A 22,230-nucleotide genomic window follows, 5' to 3' on the forward strand; every position below is an offset into this window, starting at 1 on the left:
ACAAAAGTATAAATTTGCATCCGAACAGATGCCTTAGCTCAACCTAAAACATGTATTATCCCAATGAAACAATTATGTTTTTCTACCGAGCTGGGGACCGACACTTGATTTTTAAAATAATAACAATAATAATTATTACTTCAGAATAATTTTAAATAAAATATTTTTTGCAGAATATTCTTCTTTCCAGATTTGTAACTGCCTATAGAATTATCTTCTCAATTCTAAAATATCAAAAATGAATTATGAGATAGATGGCATATATTACCATTTTCCTTTCGAGATTATAATTACAAACTATAAAAACACTAAAATTAACTTTAAAATATATTACATAAAACATTTTAAACAGTGTATACAGGATTACATTGAAATCTAAGTGCTAAGCTATACATAAAAATCATTTCAACAGTAGAATTCAGTTTACTACCCAAGCTAAAATAAAGAAACAGAGAGGTTAACCAATCAAAGCCATTCAGTAATAAGACTCTCCGCATCGCGGCTAAAGCTCTCTATTAGATTTTTCTTTTATTAATAATTTTTTAAACAAAACACCAAAGTTGCAGTCCCCCAAGCCCCAAAATATATCAATCTCAGTACAGTAGATCATCTCAATCATTGCCAAATAGAGTTCATTTATGGAAGAGGAAGATTCTCGGTTATCTGTTTCATTTTGTTTTATTTTTGTTACATAACCCCTAAGAAAACCCTGCTTAAGAATCACCTCCTCTCGGGGTGCCTGGGTGGCGCAGTCGGTTAAGCGTCCGACTTCAGCCAGGTCACGATCTCGCGGTCCGTGAGTTCGAGCCCCGCATCAGGCTCTGGGCTGATGGCTCGGAGCCTGGAGCCTGTTTCCGATTCTGTGTCTCCCTCTCTCTCTGCCCCTCCCCCGTTCATGCTCTGTCTCTCTCTGTCCCAAAAATAAAATAAAAAAAAAAAAAAAAAAACGTTGAAAAAAAGAATCACCTCCTCTCTGTAACCTTTCCTTTATAGTCCCACAGGCTCTTCTCCCAGAGAGCTCAGAAAATCTAACTGTATAGAGTAGCTGGTTAGACTGTCAGTTAGGTATATGCTTATTGCAAGATCTGGCATTTTCCTTTCCCAGAAACACTGTAAGTGACCATTATCCTTTCCTTTCTACTTGTAAATTACTTGGGAGAGGCCATCTATATTTTCAGTATTTTTTTCCTAACTCCTTAAAAAATACTGGACGTGCTCAGCCCGGAGCTTCTACTCAATAGGCATTTCTCAACCATTTTCCACCTTCTGTTCTACCAAGTGTTTTGTATTTCCCTTGAAAGATAAATCTTGATAAATTCACATAGGTCTACTTCCCTGACTATATGATGCATGTGGAATCATATTAATGACCTACCAAAATAAAAATAAATAATATGCCATATATATGTGTATATACACACACTTTGGAAAAACTTAATGACAGATAAAATGAACAATAACAAGATAAAGATCATTATCCAGTGGCTACCAAAAAAAAATTGCCAACACCAAAAATGTTTAGGCACTGAAAATATATTGTCAATGAAATGACTTTTTCAATTATGTAACGTTTTTAACGAACATGACAAAACAATCAAAGTTACTCTTCCCAGGAAAATCTTACAGAAAATACAGAGATACTCCTTCCGAACTTTTTGTGGGACAGTAACTCAGCGCTATTGGAAACATAAAGGAGGAAAAACTACATATCACCATTCAAGCCCAACAAAAGGTTTAGGATTTTAAAGTGTTGGTTTACTACATAAACACGATCTTGCCTTCAGTATTCCCTGCTAGGCAACAGTTATGGGTATGTTGCCGTTTGTTTCTGATTATGTTTATGTCTGGGATTTCCTTATAACCCAAATGAAAGGCCTTCTGAAAAATGCGTAGTGGGAGAGTATCCTGGATTCTAAGAAGACATTTACATTGGAACCTACTGTGTCTTTACGCTCCTAGTAATGGTATTTCCTTAAATCACCGGCAAATACTGAGCTGAACATAATGCTCTGCTGTGGTTCTATACTGTTCACTTCTTTAGGGGTCAGTTTAGGAGTCTTTAGGAGACATCACAGAGCAGGTACGATATTTCAATTTTTGCCACATGAATATTTTTTCTTCCCGCTTGTGGCACAGCATGGTGCCTAACTTAAGGCTCTGCTCCACAGAAGGGAGATCAAGTCTTCCAGAAGCCTCAGCAGAGGCGGTGAGCATTCAGTGACTGAATAAAGAAGTACTCAGGACCTACTATGTGTAGGCACCGTACTGGCTGCTGATTAAACCGCAGCAGTCACTGCGAGCCTCTTACAGAGTAGCCGCGATATGACAGGCATGGTGTTAAGCACGTCACGAGCACCTTCCTGGTTCACCCTCGCAATTGCCAAATAAAGTAAGTGCCCACCCCAGAGGCTCAGGAAGTTGAATCTCAGAGAACATAACTAATTTGCCCAGTCATGTAGTGAACGGTAGTAAAACAAACACTGAAACCCGCAACTTGGTTCTAGAATATGCTCTATTGCTAATAGGGACGCTATATGTCCTCTGTTGTTATCTTACCCGTCTTGACATTTAAAGGACAGAGGAGGTGGGGAAGACAGTACTTACACAGGGGCCAATCACCAGTGGAGACACAAAAGAAACCAAGCCTCGATAAAAAGATTTCCCCAGATTGAGGAACTTCCTTTGAATTACTTTAGTAACACTCATTTTATTTGCCCATAATGTTCTACCTTCAATTTAAATAATCTATATTCATTCACTGAACAAATACATATTATGTATTTCAAAGTGTGCTCCTGTAAAATTTCCATTGATTTGGGGTCATGCTCTTACACAATACCTTTTATTCACCTATTTTTCCAACTATAACTGTGCCTTTAAAACATGCTTTCAAGCTTTCCCCATAAAGCATCAAACTAGAAACTGGCTACCGAAAGTAGATGATATTAAATTTTTTCTAATACTACTAATGTCTCTGCTTTAATTTATTAATCTCCGCTGTATTCAGGGGTAACCTGATATACATAAGCCCATTACAGGACACTCCTAAAGCAATTTCATTTATAGATAAATCTTTTATGCTATAAAAGAATTCTTACCTTAGCAAAAAGAATCATTGAAAGTTGCCTTTTGAAATTGAATTCCCCTTCTGAAATTATTTTCTTAACGTTTATTTATTTTTAAGAGAGAGAGAGAGCAGGGGAGGGGAAGAAAGGAGAGAGAGAACCCCAAGCAGGCTCCATGCTATCAGCACAGAGCCCAAAGTGGGGCTCAACCCCACAAACTGTGAGATCATGACCTGAGCAGAAACCAAGAGTCAGGCGCTTAACCAAATGAGTCACCCTGGCACCCCACCTTGCAAATTTAACATGTTTTGGTTTCTAAAAACTAAACTAAGAAAAAATCCTTAGAAACAGGTCTTCAATAAAAGGAGGTATACGGATGTTTGTTTTAAACTTGGGAAAAAAAAACACTTTTTTAAAACTACGATGAGAGACATATACCACACAAAGGAAAATGGAGGTGTAGCAATTATTAAGCTAATCTGAAAATTGTAGACATCCAGGAAGCAGAGCTTAAAACAACTCCTCATAACCCACTCCCACTTCTCCTTCCAATATTTAACTTCCAAAAACTAGTTTTTCTTAACAACCAGTCTCAAACATGACCTACGATATTACTAGAAATCTGGCAATACATTTTTAACGGATCCTCTCTGTTTTCCAACCAGTATCAAATCCCTATTAGTGGACCATAACTTAAGCAGGATTTTCCATGCACTGAAAAAAAGAAAGGCAGTCATTCTCATGAAGACCATGGCTGCAAAATGACTTCATTAGAATATATCCTACAAAAAGGTACGAAAGAAAACACCGGCCTCCTGAATCAGCTGATCTCAATGTTACAAATACTAAGACTTGTACAAATGCTACAAATAAAAATACTAAGACTTGTAATCACAATTTCCCTCTATGTTCCTTAAAAAAAAAAAAAAAAAAAAAAAAAAAAAAAAAACTGCTGCTATGTTCACAAAATAATACTTTTCATTATTTATGTCCTTGTAGCAGTAAAACTAACACAAACACCCAAAGTGGCTTTGGGCCTGTCTTAGACTCAGTACCTACAGCCGCGAAGTGAGAAGGTCCCTAGAGATTCTCGCAGCTCTCTTTTTTGAAAAAAGCAAGCTTTTTAATCTAGCTTGAACCAATTTGACTATTGGACTTTGAATTGAGCAACGTGAAAGTGTTACTCAACAGGCAAGTTACACATTTTCTACTTCTTTTTAATAAATAAAATGTATTAAAACCTCAACTTCAACAACACTATGCTAAACTTTATTAAATATTGCTTAACATGGAGGGGATGGTCCCTCTGCCAAGGTAACCAGGAGCTAAATTCCTAAGATGCCAGAGCTAAGAGGGATAGTAGAAGTCTTCTGGCCAATATCCTCACTTGACAGAGACCCTGAGAGGCTCAAGGTCTCCTGGGTACTTGGACTACCAATTTTCCTCTCCTCATCTCCAGCATGCTTCTTCAATCACTATGTGGCAGAGAAGAAACTCTACATCAGTAAACAAAGGACTGGAAGGAAGTAATTCCATTGCCAGGTCACTAAATAATTTAGAGCCTAATTTTTCCTTTTTTTTTTTTTTTTTTTAATGCAAAGGCCTTATGTTCAGAAACTTACAGTTCAAAGTACACGAAGTAAAACCATGTCTATGTGAAGATATGTCTTCTCCCATACGCATCTTAAGAAAACAGCAAATAACAACAACAAAAAAAATAACTTATCATCAGCCCCTAGAAAACAAAAACTGAAATTAAAAGAAAGAATGGAGTAAATCTAAATTGTATATTTTCATTCCTTCTAAAAGGATTAAATAACAGAATTCTAAATGGTTTGTTTGTACTTTCCATGCAATATGTAGATTAACCATGAAATTCTGTTTGGGACACTTTGACATCTGTTTTCAGTGCATTACAATGAAATCTGGGGACTTGATACATACATTTGCTGTAATAAAACTGTCACTAATCAGTGTTTTCCAAAATATTGCCCATAACTATTACTATTCAGTAGTCTCATTTGCATGATCTAATATTGTTGCTACATCATGTTTTTCCCTGACAATGTGTTAGCTGGTCCCAGGCACACGGTCTAAAATGGCTGCAAACCACTGGATAATCTCAGCGCATCCAACCCACTCTGCACAGACGCATGCATGCAATCTGTCCTAGATGGGAACTAATACTTCATCCTGCACGAAGTATTTTCCCTGGAACTGGAACACCCCAGGTGGAATTCACATCCTGGGTGTGAAAAACTCCACAATAAAAATAGCCCACACTGAGGAGGAAATTATGCCTTGTGGGGCTTCTACAGCAGAAGATATAAATGTCACCCTATTTCAGAAGTCCCTTCAACAAATCTGCAATAATGCTGTGTGAGTTCAGAGTCCGTCATTAACTCAAACCATTTCTACGAAACGTAGAATAAGACTGGCCCAGACTTTAAAACTGAGTCCTGTTCATTTTCTCTGGGATTAATACATAGCCGCACCAAGAAACACTAGCTCACAAGGTGTTAACACAGCCTCCTGGATACTGGATTGAAATGTTCCCATTTCATATCGCATATATCCGGTGGGCATTTACAAAACCTGGATCTCAGGGGGAAAGTAATTCCGAGAGCCCAAACATGGTGCTCACCAGAAAACCAAACCTTACCAAAAACAATTTGTCTACCTAGGCTGATTCTAAATGAATTCCATATTTTATCAGTACTAGGAATCATACTGCAATATAATTTCATTTTGTCCTCCTATGAACTCATCTTAAACCCAAAATATGTTTCTCTATACACATGTTTTATATTATAAAATGTTGGATACAAAAAGCAGATTAATTTTAGGCCCTAATGCTATGTTTGTTAGTACTAAGAAGTCATTCCAAATGTTCCAAAAGGGATTAATGTAGTATAACAAGTCTATTTAATTATTGTAAGACCAGTGATCCTCATATTACTATAAGCAGCTTTTCCCTTATTTGGAGACTGTAAATAGAACAGATATTGTTACATGATAACTCTAAGTCTTATCCAAAAATATTAATACTTTACCGTCAGGAAATTTAAAGAAACATGTTAGCATCTCCAGGAGGCTATGAAAGGCAACCAGTATTTAAGAACCATGAACCATATATGCACTCCTATTTTAGGTCAACCTCATCTTTAAATCATAAGTGTAAACAAAGCTTTTCCAATGTATTGGAAAGATAAAATACCAAAGCCTTCTGCCATCAACAGCAATCCGTTTTACATATGTTAAACAATTTTGGATAAAATTTGCTTCATGGACTAAAATACGCACTTTTTAATTTTTGCGTATCCCACAAACAGAAGAATAGCAACTGAACACCAGGTATGTCCTCAAAGAGAAAACGCATGACACAGATTATTCACAGTTATGTGCCAGAATCGAAACAAACTAATCAATGTTCTGATTCGGCCTGCTGCACATCCCAGTTATCCTTTAACAGATGAACAAACAGTGACATAGCTTTTCCTGTCATTCCTGGCCAGAACCCCCAGGTATTATTATTATTATTATAAAATGCTTCATATGAGAATATGACTTTTTTTGGAACGGCACCAACGTGACATTCTCCGGTAGAGATCGTGGGTGTGGGTGAATCTGTCCACTTTCCAAACCTGTTGGGCAGAGAGAGCGAGGGGAGCCACCCCCCCCCCCCCCGGCCACGGACGTCAAGTGTTATGACCAGGTCCCCGTAGATCTGCCCACAAAAGCTGACCACGGGATCCAGCCAACCAGAGCCATAAAGTCAAACACTCATCCCAAATCTAGCTTGAGAAGAAGTAAATGTTCTAACCCTTTCCCATGTGGCTTCCAGTTGTTCTCAATAAAACTGAAATCACTTTAAGTAAGAAATAGCAAGTTTTTTTTTTTCCCCTGGAGATCACTTAATTAATTTTCTTAAAACCATAAAAAGGATAAATGGGGAAGACTGACTTAAAGGAGAAAAGCTAAGTGGTAATGAAGTCAAAACAATTCATGCAACTAATTAAACATTTTGAGTGTTGACCCAACCAGGGGTGACTTTTAAATAAGACACTTACAGACTTAGCGTCTAAAAACCAGCGGCATGGTCTTCTTCAAGAACAATCCAGCCGAGCTGGCCACATCATCACTTCTGTCCAACCAAATTTAAAACACAAGTGTAGTTCTCCCAAATGCTGGCAATTTAAATTTTTGGTAAATAAAAGTCTTATGCTTTTACTGGAATGCAATGAATTACAAGTCTTGCTAGGACACCCTTCATCTGATACCAAAGTTGAGTTATGTATTCAGAGAGGTGCTAATAGAATTATTTTACTCCTTCCTTTGACACACCACTAGATTGATCACAAAACTACTTCTCTGGTAAATGTGATATGAAGGACTGCTAAAGCTGCACAGTTATCCTAGTTTAAGTAGATTTTAAAACTATATACAACTAGCTAACTTCGTATTCCTACATTTAGAGGTCTTACTAACAAGTATCTATTCACATCACTGATCAGGCCTTTCATTTTCTCTTGGGAATGTCTTATCACCTGATGTGTACAAACTAATTGATGAGCTTTTGCTTCAACACCCAATCACTCCTTCTCTTCAACATTATGGTAGCTTCTCTGGACGTCCATGTTATGTGATGTTCCTTTACATAGAGCGATAATGGCTATTACTAACATTACTGCTTTTCTTTCATGAATTATTTCATTTAATCCCAAAACAGTCCTGTGAAGCAGACATTTTAATCCCCATCTTACAAAACGGAAAACCAAAGCACCTGGAGCTTACGTGGCTTGACCAAGGTCACAAAGCTGATACAGGGTAGAATCAAGACTAGACCCCTAATTGTCAGAGTCATGCATGTACTTTTGGTGCTGGAAAAAACCTAAAATGGCAGGAAGAAGGGAGATGTACTCAACTCCAAAAGCAACCCAAAATTCAAAGGATGACAGAATATTTTAAATTGCAGTTAGTTGCTCTTCAAGCTATGAATGAGCTATCCCTCTTAAGTAGTTCTTACAAGATCTAAGCCCTACTTCTCTCTTTTTTTCCACCTTCACTTTTCCTCTTTCACTTCTGTAACACGCACTTGGGTACACACATACACACCCACACCCACACCCACACACCCCCCCCACACACACACACCCCAGCATCCACCAACTACCCATGGTCCAGGAACTTAACCTCTGTAACTCAATAGTTGAGATCCATTGTAAGTTCTTTCACTGGAGGAACTGAGACTGACTTCAGGAAGAAGTCATAAACATTCATAATCCTCAAGAGCTGGTCAATGTTTTCCAGCCTCTGTCCCACTGCATCCGACCCATTAACCCACTAGCCATATCCAAACCCAACTCTATGGTGGCTCTACCACTGAGGAAGCCAACGAGTGAAAAGAAAGCCAAGAGACATGTCTTTGAGTCTAGACTGGGTTTTACAGAACAGAGAAAAACTAACGCTACTGAGTAAAATCAGATTCAGTGTATTTCGTTCACCCTTCTTCCTCGAACCCCTGGGATGCTGGATTATCAACACAATTAATGCTGAGAAGCATTTAAATTCCTTGATCTTGTGAACATTCCTGGGGGAAAAATAGTTTCAAACAACAGTCACCTAACAAAAAAGAAAAGAAAAGAAAAAGTAACATCCTCTCACCTGCCATTTCAGTTATTTTTTTAAATGGGAATAGAAAAATCTAGCGCTTTTTCCCAAGGTTCTAGTGTCTGTACCACATTGTCTCTCATCTGTCAGCGTATCCACACACATGTATAAACAGCATGCGGCGTGCAAGTAAGGAAATGCACATTCTAACTTAAACTTCCTTTTTTCCTCTAATAATTTAAAAATAAAATGTAACAGCTTGGATTTTAAATATTTAATCTGGCAAATATAGGAAAAATCATGAACTACAGTGTCATATTTGGCAAAGAAAAATTTGGTAGGATAAAAATATCTGTGTTTTAGCATTTTAGAAGGCATTTCCAATATTTTAAAAATAAAATTATTTCACTGCTTCAGAAGAGAACAGAGGTAAAACTCCATTTTTGCCTACGGATCTTCGTGAAGAATACAAAGACAATTTTTATGTTCATTAAAATAAATATTCAATTTCACATGCTGGCAAAAGTCCCCACAGAAATAAAAACTTCCCATCGACTAATGGTTCGCTACCATGTATTGGAACTTAAGCTATTTAAGTCACAAAGAATAGGCTTCCCCTAAAACCATACACTCTGAGTTATAAGATGGAATACGTAAAGTTACAACATCACTCTGATTTCCGGAAAATTGTGGCTTGTCCTGCATGGTTAGTAGGAGGCTTTTTCCAATGCTGGACAAAGATTTACATGGCGAAGTTTAGAAGTCAGTTGTTTTAGGACTTATATATTGGTACCCAAAAGCATAAATAAATCTATCACTTTTACCCTATGCAATGACAATAAAATATTTTTATTGTAACAGCTGAAAATGTTGAAAAGCGATTATTAAGGAAATCATAAATATAAAAAGCTGAAAAGTCGACCCCAGAAGAGTGGGGGAAAGGAAACTGTGATGTGCATCATCATAAAACACGGAAACTGAAAATCTAAGCAGAAGGAATTCAAATCCCTCCAAATGCCAGAATACTATCCCCCAACTCTTGCAGCAAGGAGGGCTGCAAATTTGTCCCCATCACTGTCAGCAAACAAAAGAAAGTCACTTCTACAGCCAGACCATGTCAAACAGAAGACATGGCTACTGCAGAGGGACGCCTCGAATCCACTGGGGTGTAAAGTCAGGGCTGGGGCTTTTTGTCAGCTATTACCATAAAAGAATAAGAGGAAACAGTGACATTACTGCACAATAGAAAGGTCAAACAGCTTGCAGCCATTTCGTGACCCAGACAAGTCAAGGTCAAAGGATTCAGGTAGCAACTTAGCCAGGGCATAAGTTACAGCACAAATGAATTGTTTTAACACATCAGCTTTGGTCAATTAAACCTAACAAGGCAAGTTGCATCACGTAGCAGGGTTCCTGACACCAAGGCCAGAAGCTGAGACCGACCTCATAAAACAAGGCTTTTAACATAGCATAGCAAATTTAAGGTAATCCATCCAGAAACTGCAGATGTCAGAATAATAAAATACAAGTTGTCCTAAGCAGGAACATTTTTCACACTTTAGATTTCACTAATAGAGGGGTATAGACTGGGTATTGACATACTCGTGTTATTAACATAGGCATAAATGTAATCCCCTCCTCACGTGAATTACAGAATGCACCCTATTTCAAATAACTTTCTTAACATCTGTGCTCATGATTAGATTTTTGTCCTGAGCTCTGCCATTCCCTGTTAACAGCGACACATTTTTTCCACGCATTTTTTTTTCAAAGTGTGCTTTGGAAAACCCAAGTTTTTAAAGAAATCTTCAGCCTCATTCAGCATCAGAATATAAATTAGTGTCACTTCATATTAACTGATTCCTATTAAAGGCTTTTGTGTAGTTTCGTGGGAGATATGTGTATCTTAAAATTCAACTGAATCCTATGTATTAGATTTTCTATTTTGAGAAACGGAGTTAAATCCAACCCCAAATTTTAAACTGCACAGACTTAGAATAAAGACTTTTTTTTTCCAAAGGCAATTCTTACTTTCTTTTTTGCACTTGTTTAAACAAATCCCATTTTCAAATGATTTGTGCCTCATCCAGAACTTACTACATGCTCTGAACTGCCTTAAAATGGGATTCTGAAAATATACAACCTCCAGGCAACTCTCAGCTAGTAAAATTACTTCATCCATCACCCCATATTTTCAATTATATAGTCCTTATTCAGAGTTCTTTAATTTGTCTGTGATTCATCAACGCTGTCCTGTTTAAACTATCATCATAAAAGAGAGAATATGTGTTCCTAAGTGTTTTATTATAAACAATATATTTATGCACAGGAATAGTTTGCATTCCTATCTTAGAACACTGCTTGATGTAAATTTTGAGGACTTTTTTTTTTTCGATGTGTGGCCTTCAATTCAGCCTCAAGGTCTTTCCACCTCATTGGTTAATTGCTAGCCATTTCTTCCAATTTTCTGAATAATATAACAACCAAAAGCCCAACCATTCAAGTCCCATTAGCCTCACATCCTGTACCGTTCAGTCTAACACAAGCTAATCCCACAGACTCACTCCTCACTACACGGACTTCACAAGGTCCTCGCCGTCTGATGATTTATGCTCGATGCCAAATCCTCACAACTGAATTCAGTTAAATTAACCACATCGCATAATTAGAGTTCAAGGGCCCAAGAACGCTCTCTACAACGGGACGACGTACCGTGTGGCCACAGGAAAGCATGCATGATTCAGAGGAAGTTCCCCTCTTGCTGTGCTTGGCGCTGAGGCACGCTGCTGTTAAGAACCCCAGTTTCCCATCACATAACCACCAGTCCTTGAGACTTCTAAAATTATTCCTCCCCCACAAGGATGGAGGGGGGAAAAAGCTGGAAACTTTGCTTAGAACATTACGTGTGGCTGGTCACTTGCTCCGCCACGGCACATAGAAAATGCTATCCTTCCCCAAGCAGAAATCCCTACCGAGAAGCTGGGCATCACCCTTGCCTCTGCCCACGATTTCTGATATTGAACAATCTCCCATTTCAATAAGGTTTTCCTCCGCTATCTCCACTCTCTGCAGCCCTAAGCTTCCAACAAAGCGGTAATTATTCCCTTCACTGTAAAGTCAGTTATCATACAAGCCACTGGGATGACAGAAAGGAAAACTTACTTATCACCACTTTTACGAATTCCAGAGAATTCTGACTCAGCCGTGCGCTGGGCCCCTCCCTCTTCAGGTGCTGAAATCCTAACAGGTCGGCAGAGATGGCAAGGGTAAAAGAGTGTCGTGACAGAGGTTTTTTAACCCCACTGATCCAGTGTTTCAGTCCAGTCAGGCACAGTGAACGTTTATGAGGAGAAAGGCTTTACTAAGTCAGATATCTTGGAGCGTTTCAGACTGAAATGCCACATGTGAAAGGAAAAAGTTAATGGAAGGATTAAAACTTTAATTTCCTTTTGGCAATTCCCTCCCAAGTTCCAACTTTAAGGAAAAACAACTTAGTAAATAAGAAATCCTACCCAATCTATGTTACCTCGACGTGTGGAAACACTCCCCCACACCACGCTAGAAAACAGCAACTTTAAAGAACTTAAAGCAGTGGCCATAGGTGTCCTCCCTAAATGGCTCCTGCCCAAGCTCCAAGGCACACACTGAATCTGTCGAGGAGTCACCCTTGGGAAGGAGTCACATCTCCCCCCAAATTACCGTTATTCCTGAATAATGAACAGCATTTCGGTTCTTTTACATACAGAGTCATTTTACCACTCAAGAGGCATAGTGCACTGAATTTGCAGATCCAAACCCATAATCTAGATGAATATTTTTTATTATAAAATGTGTACTGCTGTGCATATGGGGGGGGGCGGGGAGGGCAGAAGGTGTGTGGGATGTCTAATGCTGTCGGTAGGATATTTTCCCTACCTTCGCTGCCTCCAGAAAGTGGGTCACTGTTATTTTTTTTTTAATATTTGAAAATCATAATGGATGTAACAAACGAGCCTCTCCTCTCTCTCTCTCTCTCTCTCTCACTGTCTCTCTCTCCCCCTCCCCTTTCCCTTTGAAAAGTGAAATCATATTAACAGCAATGCAAGAGCTTAGTTTGCCATATCAGAACACAGATGCCAAGCTTTCCCAGCTGGCAACTGGGGCCTCTGAGTTTAACTCTTGAATTGTCTAGCAGAGCTCTCTTATGGCGGGGACATCATGGCATGGAGGGTGAACTTCTGGCCCCTTAGACTGTGTTTTCTTCTTATCAGTGAGAAAATTGCTAAGTATCTTATCTTACAATATATGTTCCCACAAAGGTCTCATTAAGCCTAGGAGCTAGGCATGCCAGTAAGAGCCATTCTTTATCTGGTGAATTGTGTGTGAGCCAGAATGCAAACAAATGTGCACTGCAGTTCATGAGTTCAGTCAAGGACAGGATGCTAGATGGGAAAACTTAGCAGTGTTCCCCTAAGTCAAACATGCACACCAACTTTACGCTCTCTGAGCACTTCTCAATGCAAGCACGCCAAATCATCCTAGAGAGCAGCCTACTTGTAACACAGTATAAAAGCTTAGTTTTCCCCATAATGGGAAATACCTGCAAATGAAGTGAAATTTATTAAAATGTTAAAACACGCTGTCAACTTGCAAACCATTATCTACTTAAGCTTTTCATAAAGAAATAATTGTTACCCAAAAGGATTCTAAAAGTCAGTAACTGAGGGAGGAAAATAATTCTTCGCATTTGCTTCCTCGCTAATGATATGTGACAACCGGGAAGGATTCTATTTCAAAAACAATAATAATGATGTAAACAAGTCACATTTTTCACAACTTCCAAATGTACTTTAATGATCACAACACTTAACAATAACACAACAAAAGTTGCCATCCAGCAACGGACCATGATTTTAAGGGCTCCACGAGGCTAAGGGAAACCCTGCTTTGATGAGAGCCATGAAGTTCCTGGCCTCTCTTCAGTATCCGAAACAGGTTTAATAAGAGTGCAAAGGAGAGTCCAAAAATCAGTTAGGCTGACTTAGTTTAAACTCTAACCTGTTAAATTCAGGACAACAGTTACTATCTCTTGAGATCTCTAAACTTCTTAGTATGTTCTGACCTCTTCCTGCCTCAGAGAAAGCCCAGTTCCCCCACCCAACCCAGCCTATTCCCCCTTCATCTGGGACACAGCCTGGACCCAAGGCCTCCCATAGGCCAGACTTCCTTCCCTGCAGCCCTTTGGGTAGAACTGCTAATCCTTCTTATTAATTAACGAGATAACGGTGGTTAACGGGAAAGCGGCAGTAATGCTAACTATCTAGGAAACTTCAACCAAAATTATTTCAGCCCTTTGGTTGCTTTTCCTGGTGTGCAGAATTGTGCACTGAGAATCTGGCAACCTTTTGAGGCAAAATTGGGAAATTCAGCCATGAACGATTTGTATCAGACCTTACCACATAGGTTTCCTCATTAAGATTTGCTTATTTTTTTTTTTAACATTTACACTGTTACACACTGCTAACTAGAAAGAAAAGTTAGATCCTCTCAACATGTTACTACAAAATTTGGAAGGGCAGAAACTGAAGGAACTAAAACTTGCATAAGAAATAAGCAGTGATGTGACTGAAAGCAACAGTCATAATGAATGCATTATATATCACTCCATTCAGCTGGCCCTCCACACCCTCACTGCACACCCCGCATCGTACAGCCCACTTCTGTCCCAGTAAGGTGTCCTGTGCAAGGCTTGACTGGTTTTTGTTTTGTTTTGTTTTGCTTTCACGGATGCAATCACAAAGACAAGATGGGGAATAGTTACCACCTGCCCCAGAATCACTGGACATCTTTAACATCTTTGGGAAAATGGAGGCCACTTTAGAGCTATTTTTCCCTTTAATCTCTCCCAGGCTTTAAAAAAAAAAAAAAAAAAAAAAACACCTAAAAAATAAAAAGGAAGGGTTTTATATTAGCTAAGGTTTGCTGCAGCAAACAAGCAAGCAGCTTTCATTCAGGGATTGTCAAAAACTTTCCAGTGTGCCCACTGCAATGCGGATGCCAACCAACGAATCAAAGGCATTCAGCAACTAGACAAAGAGGGTCTGATGCCAACCTCGGTGCCACTGGCAACCATTATTGGCATCAAGCACAGTGTCTGCCTTTTTTTTCCCCCTCGCCTGGCACTTCACAAACAAAATGGCGGTTCTTGTAGCAACGAAACAGCCGAAGCGCAGCTCTCTGAATCAATAGCGTCAAATGATTTTATGGATTTAAACGCAGTTACTCCCCCATGATGTGTACATTTTAGGTAAAGTGAGGGGCTTATACAATTTTACAAACGACTGGATCGAACACGACCCTTTACTAATGTAGAGAAATAGAACAAATGGACTAAATTGCGGTCAACCAGGCTATATGCGTAGAAGAGGCTGAATAACAAAGAGATTTAGCCTTAAAGAAAATACTGCCTTGTGGCCATGTGATGCGAAGGTCTAATGCACTACACATCAAAAATGATTTCAAAATGCATCAAGTTTTCCCAAAACCATATCAGATGCAGATGTAGTACTATGGCTTGTGTCAAAGCTCTAGGAACTTTCCACATTTCAAAAAACATGAGGCTGCTGGGCATGAGGGGGGGAAAAAAAAGAAGTGTGGGTTGAACCAAAAGAGAAAGAGGGAAAAAGAAAAGCATAGGAAGTTGGCCAACAATGGAACTTTATTATATGTTGGTCTTTATTTCATCCTCCAAAAGAGATGCAGCTTGTGATCTTGTATAAATAACCAAGAGGACTATTGACATTTCTAGATCTGGAAATTGTCAATATATTGTAACATCACTCCACACTGCAATGCGGATGCCAACTAACAAATCACAGGCATCCTGAGCTAAACAAAGAGGGTCTGATGCCAATCCTGGTGCCAGTGGCAACCATCTTTGGCATTCTCTCTGTTCTTTCTCGTGTTTTCCTCCCAGTCGCTTAGAAGTGGGGAGACAGAGAAAAAAGGGGGGGGGGAGAAAGGTAATTTCATTGCTCATTCTACTGTAAACATTACAGTTTTCTTTTCCTATTTTTCTTTCATGTCTTTCTTCATACTTCTTTGCCTGATTTATAAAACAGACTTAAGTGGGTTTTCATGTACTTAAAGGAGGAATAAAGAGTCATGATGGGAGATACGCAGCACTTTGATTGACTGCAGACTTATCTTTGTAAATGCCTTCTTCAATCAATTGTACTGCGACCCAACACAATTAACCTACATTTGACCAAAAAATAAACCAAGAAAATAAAAAGATGCAAATTTGGAAAAAAAGGAAAACGCAAAAGCATCCTGATGTGACTTTTTCAAAGAAAGAGCCAACAGATGTTAAGAAGAGATGCTGCGCTGGCAGATAGGAGAGGATACAGAATAGACGTACGGGGTAAAATAACGAAAGCTTTCTATGACAGATACTTAGAACAACAACAAAATCAGTGTCTTATCTGAAAACATGGTCTCCGAGAGTTGTTTTTAAAACTTCGTGATTATTAGGACCCATGGTGCAAAGCAGAAGGCATTTCTGCGGTTTTCTTTCTTCAATCTATCTTCACAAATCCAAAGGATGTGTTCTTTATTGTCAGTTCATCAACCAAGAGAGTTGGCTGCCTGCCCCGGGAGGGAATGTACATACGTGCACACCTCCAGGACTAGCCTTCCAGCAAGTCAGAGTATGAGCAGCAGTGAATCTTCCCTCCCTGCACTACAAAGTTGCATGACCCACTTTTTAAAACTTTACTTCCAGCCTTGACTTTCACAATTCACGTACAACACACTCTACAGTCCAACGCACATACGTAGCCCACCTTCCGAGGTCACCTCCTAGACAGCTGTCAGTCAAATTAAGTGTCGTGTGTTAATGGCCTTGGATTTTAGGACACACAGGGTGAAAACAGAGTTTTCCCTAAACCATCAGTGCTTGGACTTTAATCCTTAAATGCACGGAAATGGTAAATGCGGTGTTTCCAAGAGAAAAATAGCAAACGTTCCAAATATGTGTTGTCCAGCATATTATTTAAAATCAAACTAGACATTCTTCAATGACGTTTAAGCATTATCTCTAAAACTGTATCAAGGAATTATAAAGACAAAAAGCACATGATAAGTATCTAGATTTCTGAGCCAAACGACTATAACCCTGATATTTTATTTTCTTGGACAGTAATAAAGTTCAGACCGATTTCTTGAATCCCACATTTGTATGACGAACATCAGATACCCGTCAGCCACCGCTATCCGCCTCCCTCCCACCAGGCCGAGGTAGGAAATGACCCACCATCTGTGACAAATCCAACCTCAGTCCACTTTTGGTATGCTGCTTTTTAAAATGATGTTTTACTACGGACTGTTGCTAATACGTGGAAATCTGTATCTTGACACATGTATTTGAAGAAGAGCAACTCTCACTATTTAAGGAAAGGCATACTAAGAAAAATAAAAAATAATAAAGACACATTTCATGAACTCAAAAATACGTTCAGCAAAAATCTCACCTATTTTTGACTCATCCGGGCAACATTTACACCACCCTCTTTACCAAGTATTTTTTTAATAGGTATGGTATGTGGTTTCCACATTCTTTTTGAGATTTATTTTAAACCAGTGTAACCAGTCCACTTTCTGTTTTTGTTCTGTCAGGAGGGCTACACCTTTTCTCCTCGGTAAGTTTGATAAATTCACATTCAAGTAAACTAATGATACTAAGTCTTCCCAAGTCACGCTGGGGAAATATTATAATGTAAATTATTTAAACAAGAACTACAATCCATTCCATCGACAGCGACTATTATTACACAATCAGAAGTAGGTGTTGATAGAAATATTTAAATTAAATAAATCTAGCTCTACGTAAGATACACTTTCTGATAGACAAATGCTACCTTGGGCATTTTGTAATAGGAAATGTTAATTCTATTTTCGGTGCAATAGGACTAGATTCGTAAATAAAGTTCGTCTACCACGCTAGTTAGGAGGCTATACTGAGATTTTTAAAAAGCGGGTTTGACTCTTCATAAATAAATTTACATTTTCCAACTGAGAAAAGATGACTGCATGCAAGGAATGTTGCCGAGGACAAAAAGTGAATCGTAATTAACTATCTTTTGCAGACTAGTCTGCGTCTTTGAAAAGGTATATGCTTTCAAAGACATTTGAAAATGCATCTCTTTGTGGTCTTTTGTAAGACATCCACGCCTATCCAGGTACGAAAGCTCCATGTCTATTTCCACGGCTTGCACGTGGCCGTGGGCATGGGAGTAGCCAGAGTGGGTGAAGGAGGTCTAGGGGCCTCGAGGACCATCTAACCCAAGCCAGATACTCCGCATATGGGGTTTGTGAGCAGTGTTTGCCGAGCTACAAGAAAGAACGATCTGCTCCTACCTTGCTCCTGCACGTAGTATGCCAAAAACAAATCAAGCTCCTTAACTGATACTGTGATATGATGTGGCTGGACACAAAGTGCTGGGTTTGTGCAATGTGGGGATTTCATGAGCCGCTCTCCATCGGTACTTTCCAAGGGGATGCCTTTGAACAGGATCACCATGACTAGATCCAGACGCCAGACTTTGTCTGCCTGTCGCAGGCAGTCGATTCTCCTGATCTTACCCTTCTGGTCGGGATTGGATAAGACACAGCACGGGTGCTTCTTGCCAGTCACGGTGAGCACAAAGTCCTCTCGGTACTCCTGGCGGATGTCTTTGCGCAGTTTGGCCAGGAGCCTGGATGCCCACTTCTGTTTGATTTCAGGCTTTTCACTGAGAAGCTCATCTTTGACTGCTCTTTCTTCATCCTTTGACATTCGCTTCTCATGCTTTTTAAAGTACTTGCGTTTCCGAGCCTGCAGGTTGAACCAAGTGTAGGCGATTGCACGGACGTGTGGGAGTAGTGCCTCGATGAATGGGTGAAATTCATCCTGTGGAAGATGGGGGTGGGGGGGGTCAGGGGAGAATACATACACAGTCAGTTTCATTGCAAAGGCTCAAAAAAAAAAAAAAAAAAACTACAATCCATTCCCAAGCACTACAAAAAGTTAGGCATAAAAATAACATTTTTTTCTTATTTAAAATTATCAAAATAGCAAGACAAGAAGAAAATAAAGTATGACAAGCAACCCCTTTTCCACCAAAACTTACAGGTTGATTCTGCCTCCTAAAAAGAAAATAAGATTTATATTTGTATTTCCACTCTGGCCCATCCCCCTCATTCCCACCATGCATCCTACATTCTTTAAAACGTAAGTAAACCAAGGTGCTTGGCACCTAATTTAATATCTAAATATTTGATTGACCAACTAACGCTAAGCAGTACCATTTTACAAAGAACACAGTGAGATTTTTTTTTTTTTTTTTAATCGGAGCAGAGCTGTTCAGAAGGCAGGAGCGATGCCACAGTTCATTTCTCTTCTCTGTGGCACAGAAACACAAAGCATATAGATGCTCAGTGTAATGCCACACAGTTCCCGCTTTTGGAGCATGCTCTCAGCAAGAGGCTGCTGGTGGCTCAAAGAGCATGCGCCATTAAACTTGATCCATTTTCTTATCAAACGTCCAACATTCCAACACTGAAACAGCACCATTCCAAGAGTGGTAACTAGAGAAACCGGTATACAGTGAGGGAAAGTGGGCAAAGGACACAGCTTGTCGTATCAGTGTCCTGAACAGAAGGTTTCCATACTTTGAGCAGTGCGTTCTCTCCCCTCCACCACCAACACTAACCTCCAACACACACACACACACACACACACACACACACACACGCATTCTCACTCTATTCTCTCATAGACACAGAGACACGCTCTTTCGCTTTTCAGCAAAAGTTTCTAAAGTTGCAAACAAAAATTATATGAAGGTTCTTCCGGCAGCTTTCCTACAGAATCCGAAGCCCCACAGAGTCGGTTAATTTGTTAACCGATCACAGGAGTATGGCAATTATTCTAAACCCCTTAAAAATCCATCTGAGGTGAACAATGAAAAATGGCAACTTGGCACCAACTTTACATGCTTTGTGTCTCTGCATGCGGTGGCAGAGTGACACCGGGAGTGCACCGCTGGTCACTTACTGCTTTTGTGGAATCAATACAATGCATTTGCTACGCATGTGAATTCTCCGGCAGGACTGTGGGTGCGTGTATGCGTGGCTTGGGAAGCTGCACGTGTATCGACTGTACAGTATCCTGCCTTTTGAATTAAGTGGTCTACCTTAGGGTTCTGCATTTTTCCTGCCTGTTCCATCTAAGCCTTTTTTAAGGGAGGGAGGCAGTGAGGAATGGCAGATAATCTTCACCTACAGATATTTCAAGTGACTTCCCAAAGCAGTTAGCGTTTCATTACTTCCTGCCATAGGTAAAACCTGTCTCATAAGCTTAGGCCTATTTACTGCTCAGAGAAAGAGCTAACCCCCTGTGCACACATTCTGCATGAATGCAATAAACCAAGATCTGAAGCAAATAAGAACTTCCGCTGCGGCCACTTTTCTGGTCACACTGACTGTATTGTCACCCCAACCAGAAAATAACTTTCTCTACCCTATCATATCCCAACGTAGTATGTGCTGGTGCTAGTCACCCTGAACTATGTGAAATAAATTCTCTATCTAACCAGCAGACGGACGAATTGCAGGAGGGTTAAAGATGAAGAAAGTGCCACTGATGCCACTCTAACAAAGAAGGTGTCCCCCCAAAAATCCCATATAGTTTTGAATCCATTTTGAAGATGAAATTCAGGTTTCCAATGCTAAAGACCGCGGTATGTTCACAGCCTGCACTTCCCATACGGAAAAGGTGTATGTATGTCCCATCCAATCAATAATGCAGTTATCAAGGGTTGTAACATATTGCTGTAAAGCGTTCCTACGGCAGAATGAGTATAAATCAAAATTCTATAACAATACAGAAGGCAGATGATTACATCACAGCGTGAGGCATAACCAAATGCCATGGAGGAAATCATTAAACTGATCAGTAGTTTCCAGCAGAGATTTGAACAATTCGGTTACTATGCGAGCACATTAAACTAGGCCATGGAAAGAGTTAAACCACAATCTGTTCTTTGTGTGGGAACAGTCCTGCTAACAGCAACCACAGCCCATGATAAGACCTCCCTATCTCCATATACTTTCTGAGGCCATGCTTTCAGTCTTCACTGTAACTACAAAAACTTTGCTTATCCCCCTTAGACATAATGCAAAGGAAGCCCTGTTCAAGGAAATGTGGACTTAAACATGCTTTGGGAACTCACTTCCTATAATCTGACTTCTACTATGATTTATGGATATGATTAAAAAACATACATATGTACTCATCAGCCAAAGAGTTGAGAATGTAAAGGGTACATGGGGCTGGGAGGGAGCTCTGTCCCGGTGTTTTACCCTTGCCCCACTTTTTAAAAAGCTGTATTATTTTAACAGATATTATTAAGCGGTGGGGTAACTCTTAAGTGCTTACATCCTTAAGTACTATGTTCAGTGACATTTCATTTTCTTATAGAGACATCAAACATAGTTTTTACTAAATCTGTTTGAGTTTCAAATCATCTGTCAAGTCACAAATCTCAAAATGTTAATAAATTATTTTACACAATCAAAATGCACATCTGAGGACTGAATTTGGACTTTCTTAGCAAATGCACGCAAAACAATGCTGGTTTTTTTAAGTTTGTCTTGAGTTTGTTGCCAATGTTGCCAAGTAATGTTTTTAAAACACACTTTTTTTCTTATTGATAACTAGAAATAGTAAACTTCCTCCCTCCACAAACTTGCCTTATAAACATCTTTCAGGGCTTTAGCATTCTGTGGACTCCTTTCAAGTGAAACACTTAACATGGAGACATAACCTCCAAAAAAACCAAAAAAAAATGGTAAGTAGAGGTTTGTTATAAGTCACATATATTTCTGTATTAACATACCTAAAATGTCATCTCTCAAGTGTGACTGTTTTCTAACAATGAGTTGCAATATATTTTTAGTCATTTTGAGTGACATGAATATGGAACATAGTAACTGTCTTCATCCAAAAAAGAAAAAAAAAAAAAAAAAGAAGTGATTAAGGCATTCAAATGCCCTAATGAATAGTTTATCACAATAACACTTTACTAAACAATTATGAAAGTTTTTTCTTCAGCTGAGCATCTGAGTGGTTTAAGATCGAATGGCTCTATACTAAGGTAATATGCCACCCTGCCCTTTCAGAATTTTTATCAAAATTCACTGACATTTCTCTTCTAAAACTTCTTTTAATTGATCTAAATTGATAAAATAACCAAGTTACAAATTTCAAATATAAAAGTAAACAATCTTAATTCCACCAGAAATATTTATTCTTCTTCACAGAAACAATGGTTTCCATGAAACGGATGGAAAATTAGATCAATATAGAGGTGGAAGAATAAATACTAGATCTTCTTGGAGCATTGCTATATAATAATAAACCATTAAAGCTATGTACCTGAAGAACTTGACCGACAATGAAATTTTAAAAGTCAATGCAATCATGGCAGGTGAAAGTTTTATTAAGGGTTTACATTATTTTTAGAAAAAGCAAAAT

General features: G+C 39.1%; 1 protein-coding gene across 6 annotated transcripts in view; it reads right to left on the bottom strand.

The window, feature by feature from the left end:
* Positions 1 to 22,230, bottom strand: part of NFIB (nuclear factor I B) — a 239,798-nt gene that overhangs the window by 213,986 nt on the left and 3,582 nt on the right. For all 6 annotated transcript variants that reach the window (XM_060609740.3, XM_060609743.3, XM_060609741.3 and 3 more), the window contains exon 2: positions 18,072 to 18,603. In XM_060609740.3, coding sequence (XP_060465723.1) covers positions 18,072 to 18,603 — 532 coding nt within the window. The remainder of the gene's footprint in view (positions 1 to 18,071; positions 18,604 to 22,230) is intronic.

Source organism: Panthera onca, chromosome D4, assembly GCF_046562875.1.
Source record: "Panthera onca isolate mPanOnc1 chromosome D4, mPanOnc1 haplotype 2, whole genome shotgun sequence".
Classification (NCBI taxonomy): Eukaryota; Metazoa; Chordata; class Mammalia; order Carnivora; family Felidae; genus Panthera; species Panthera onca.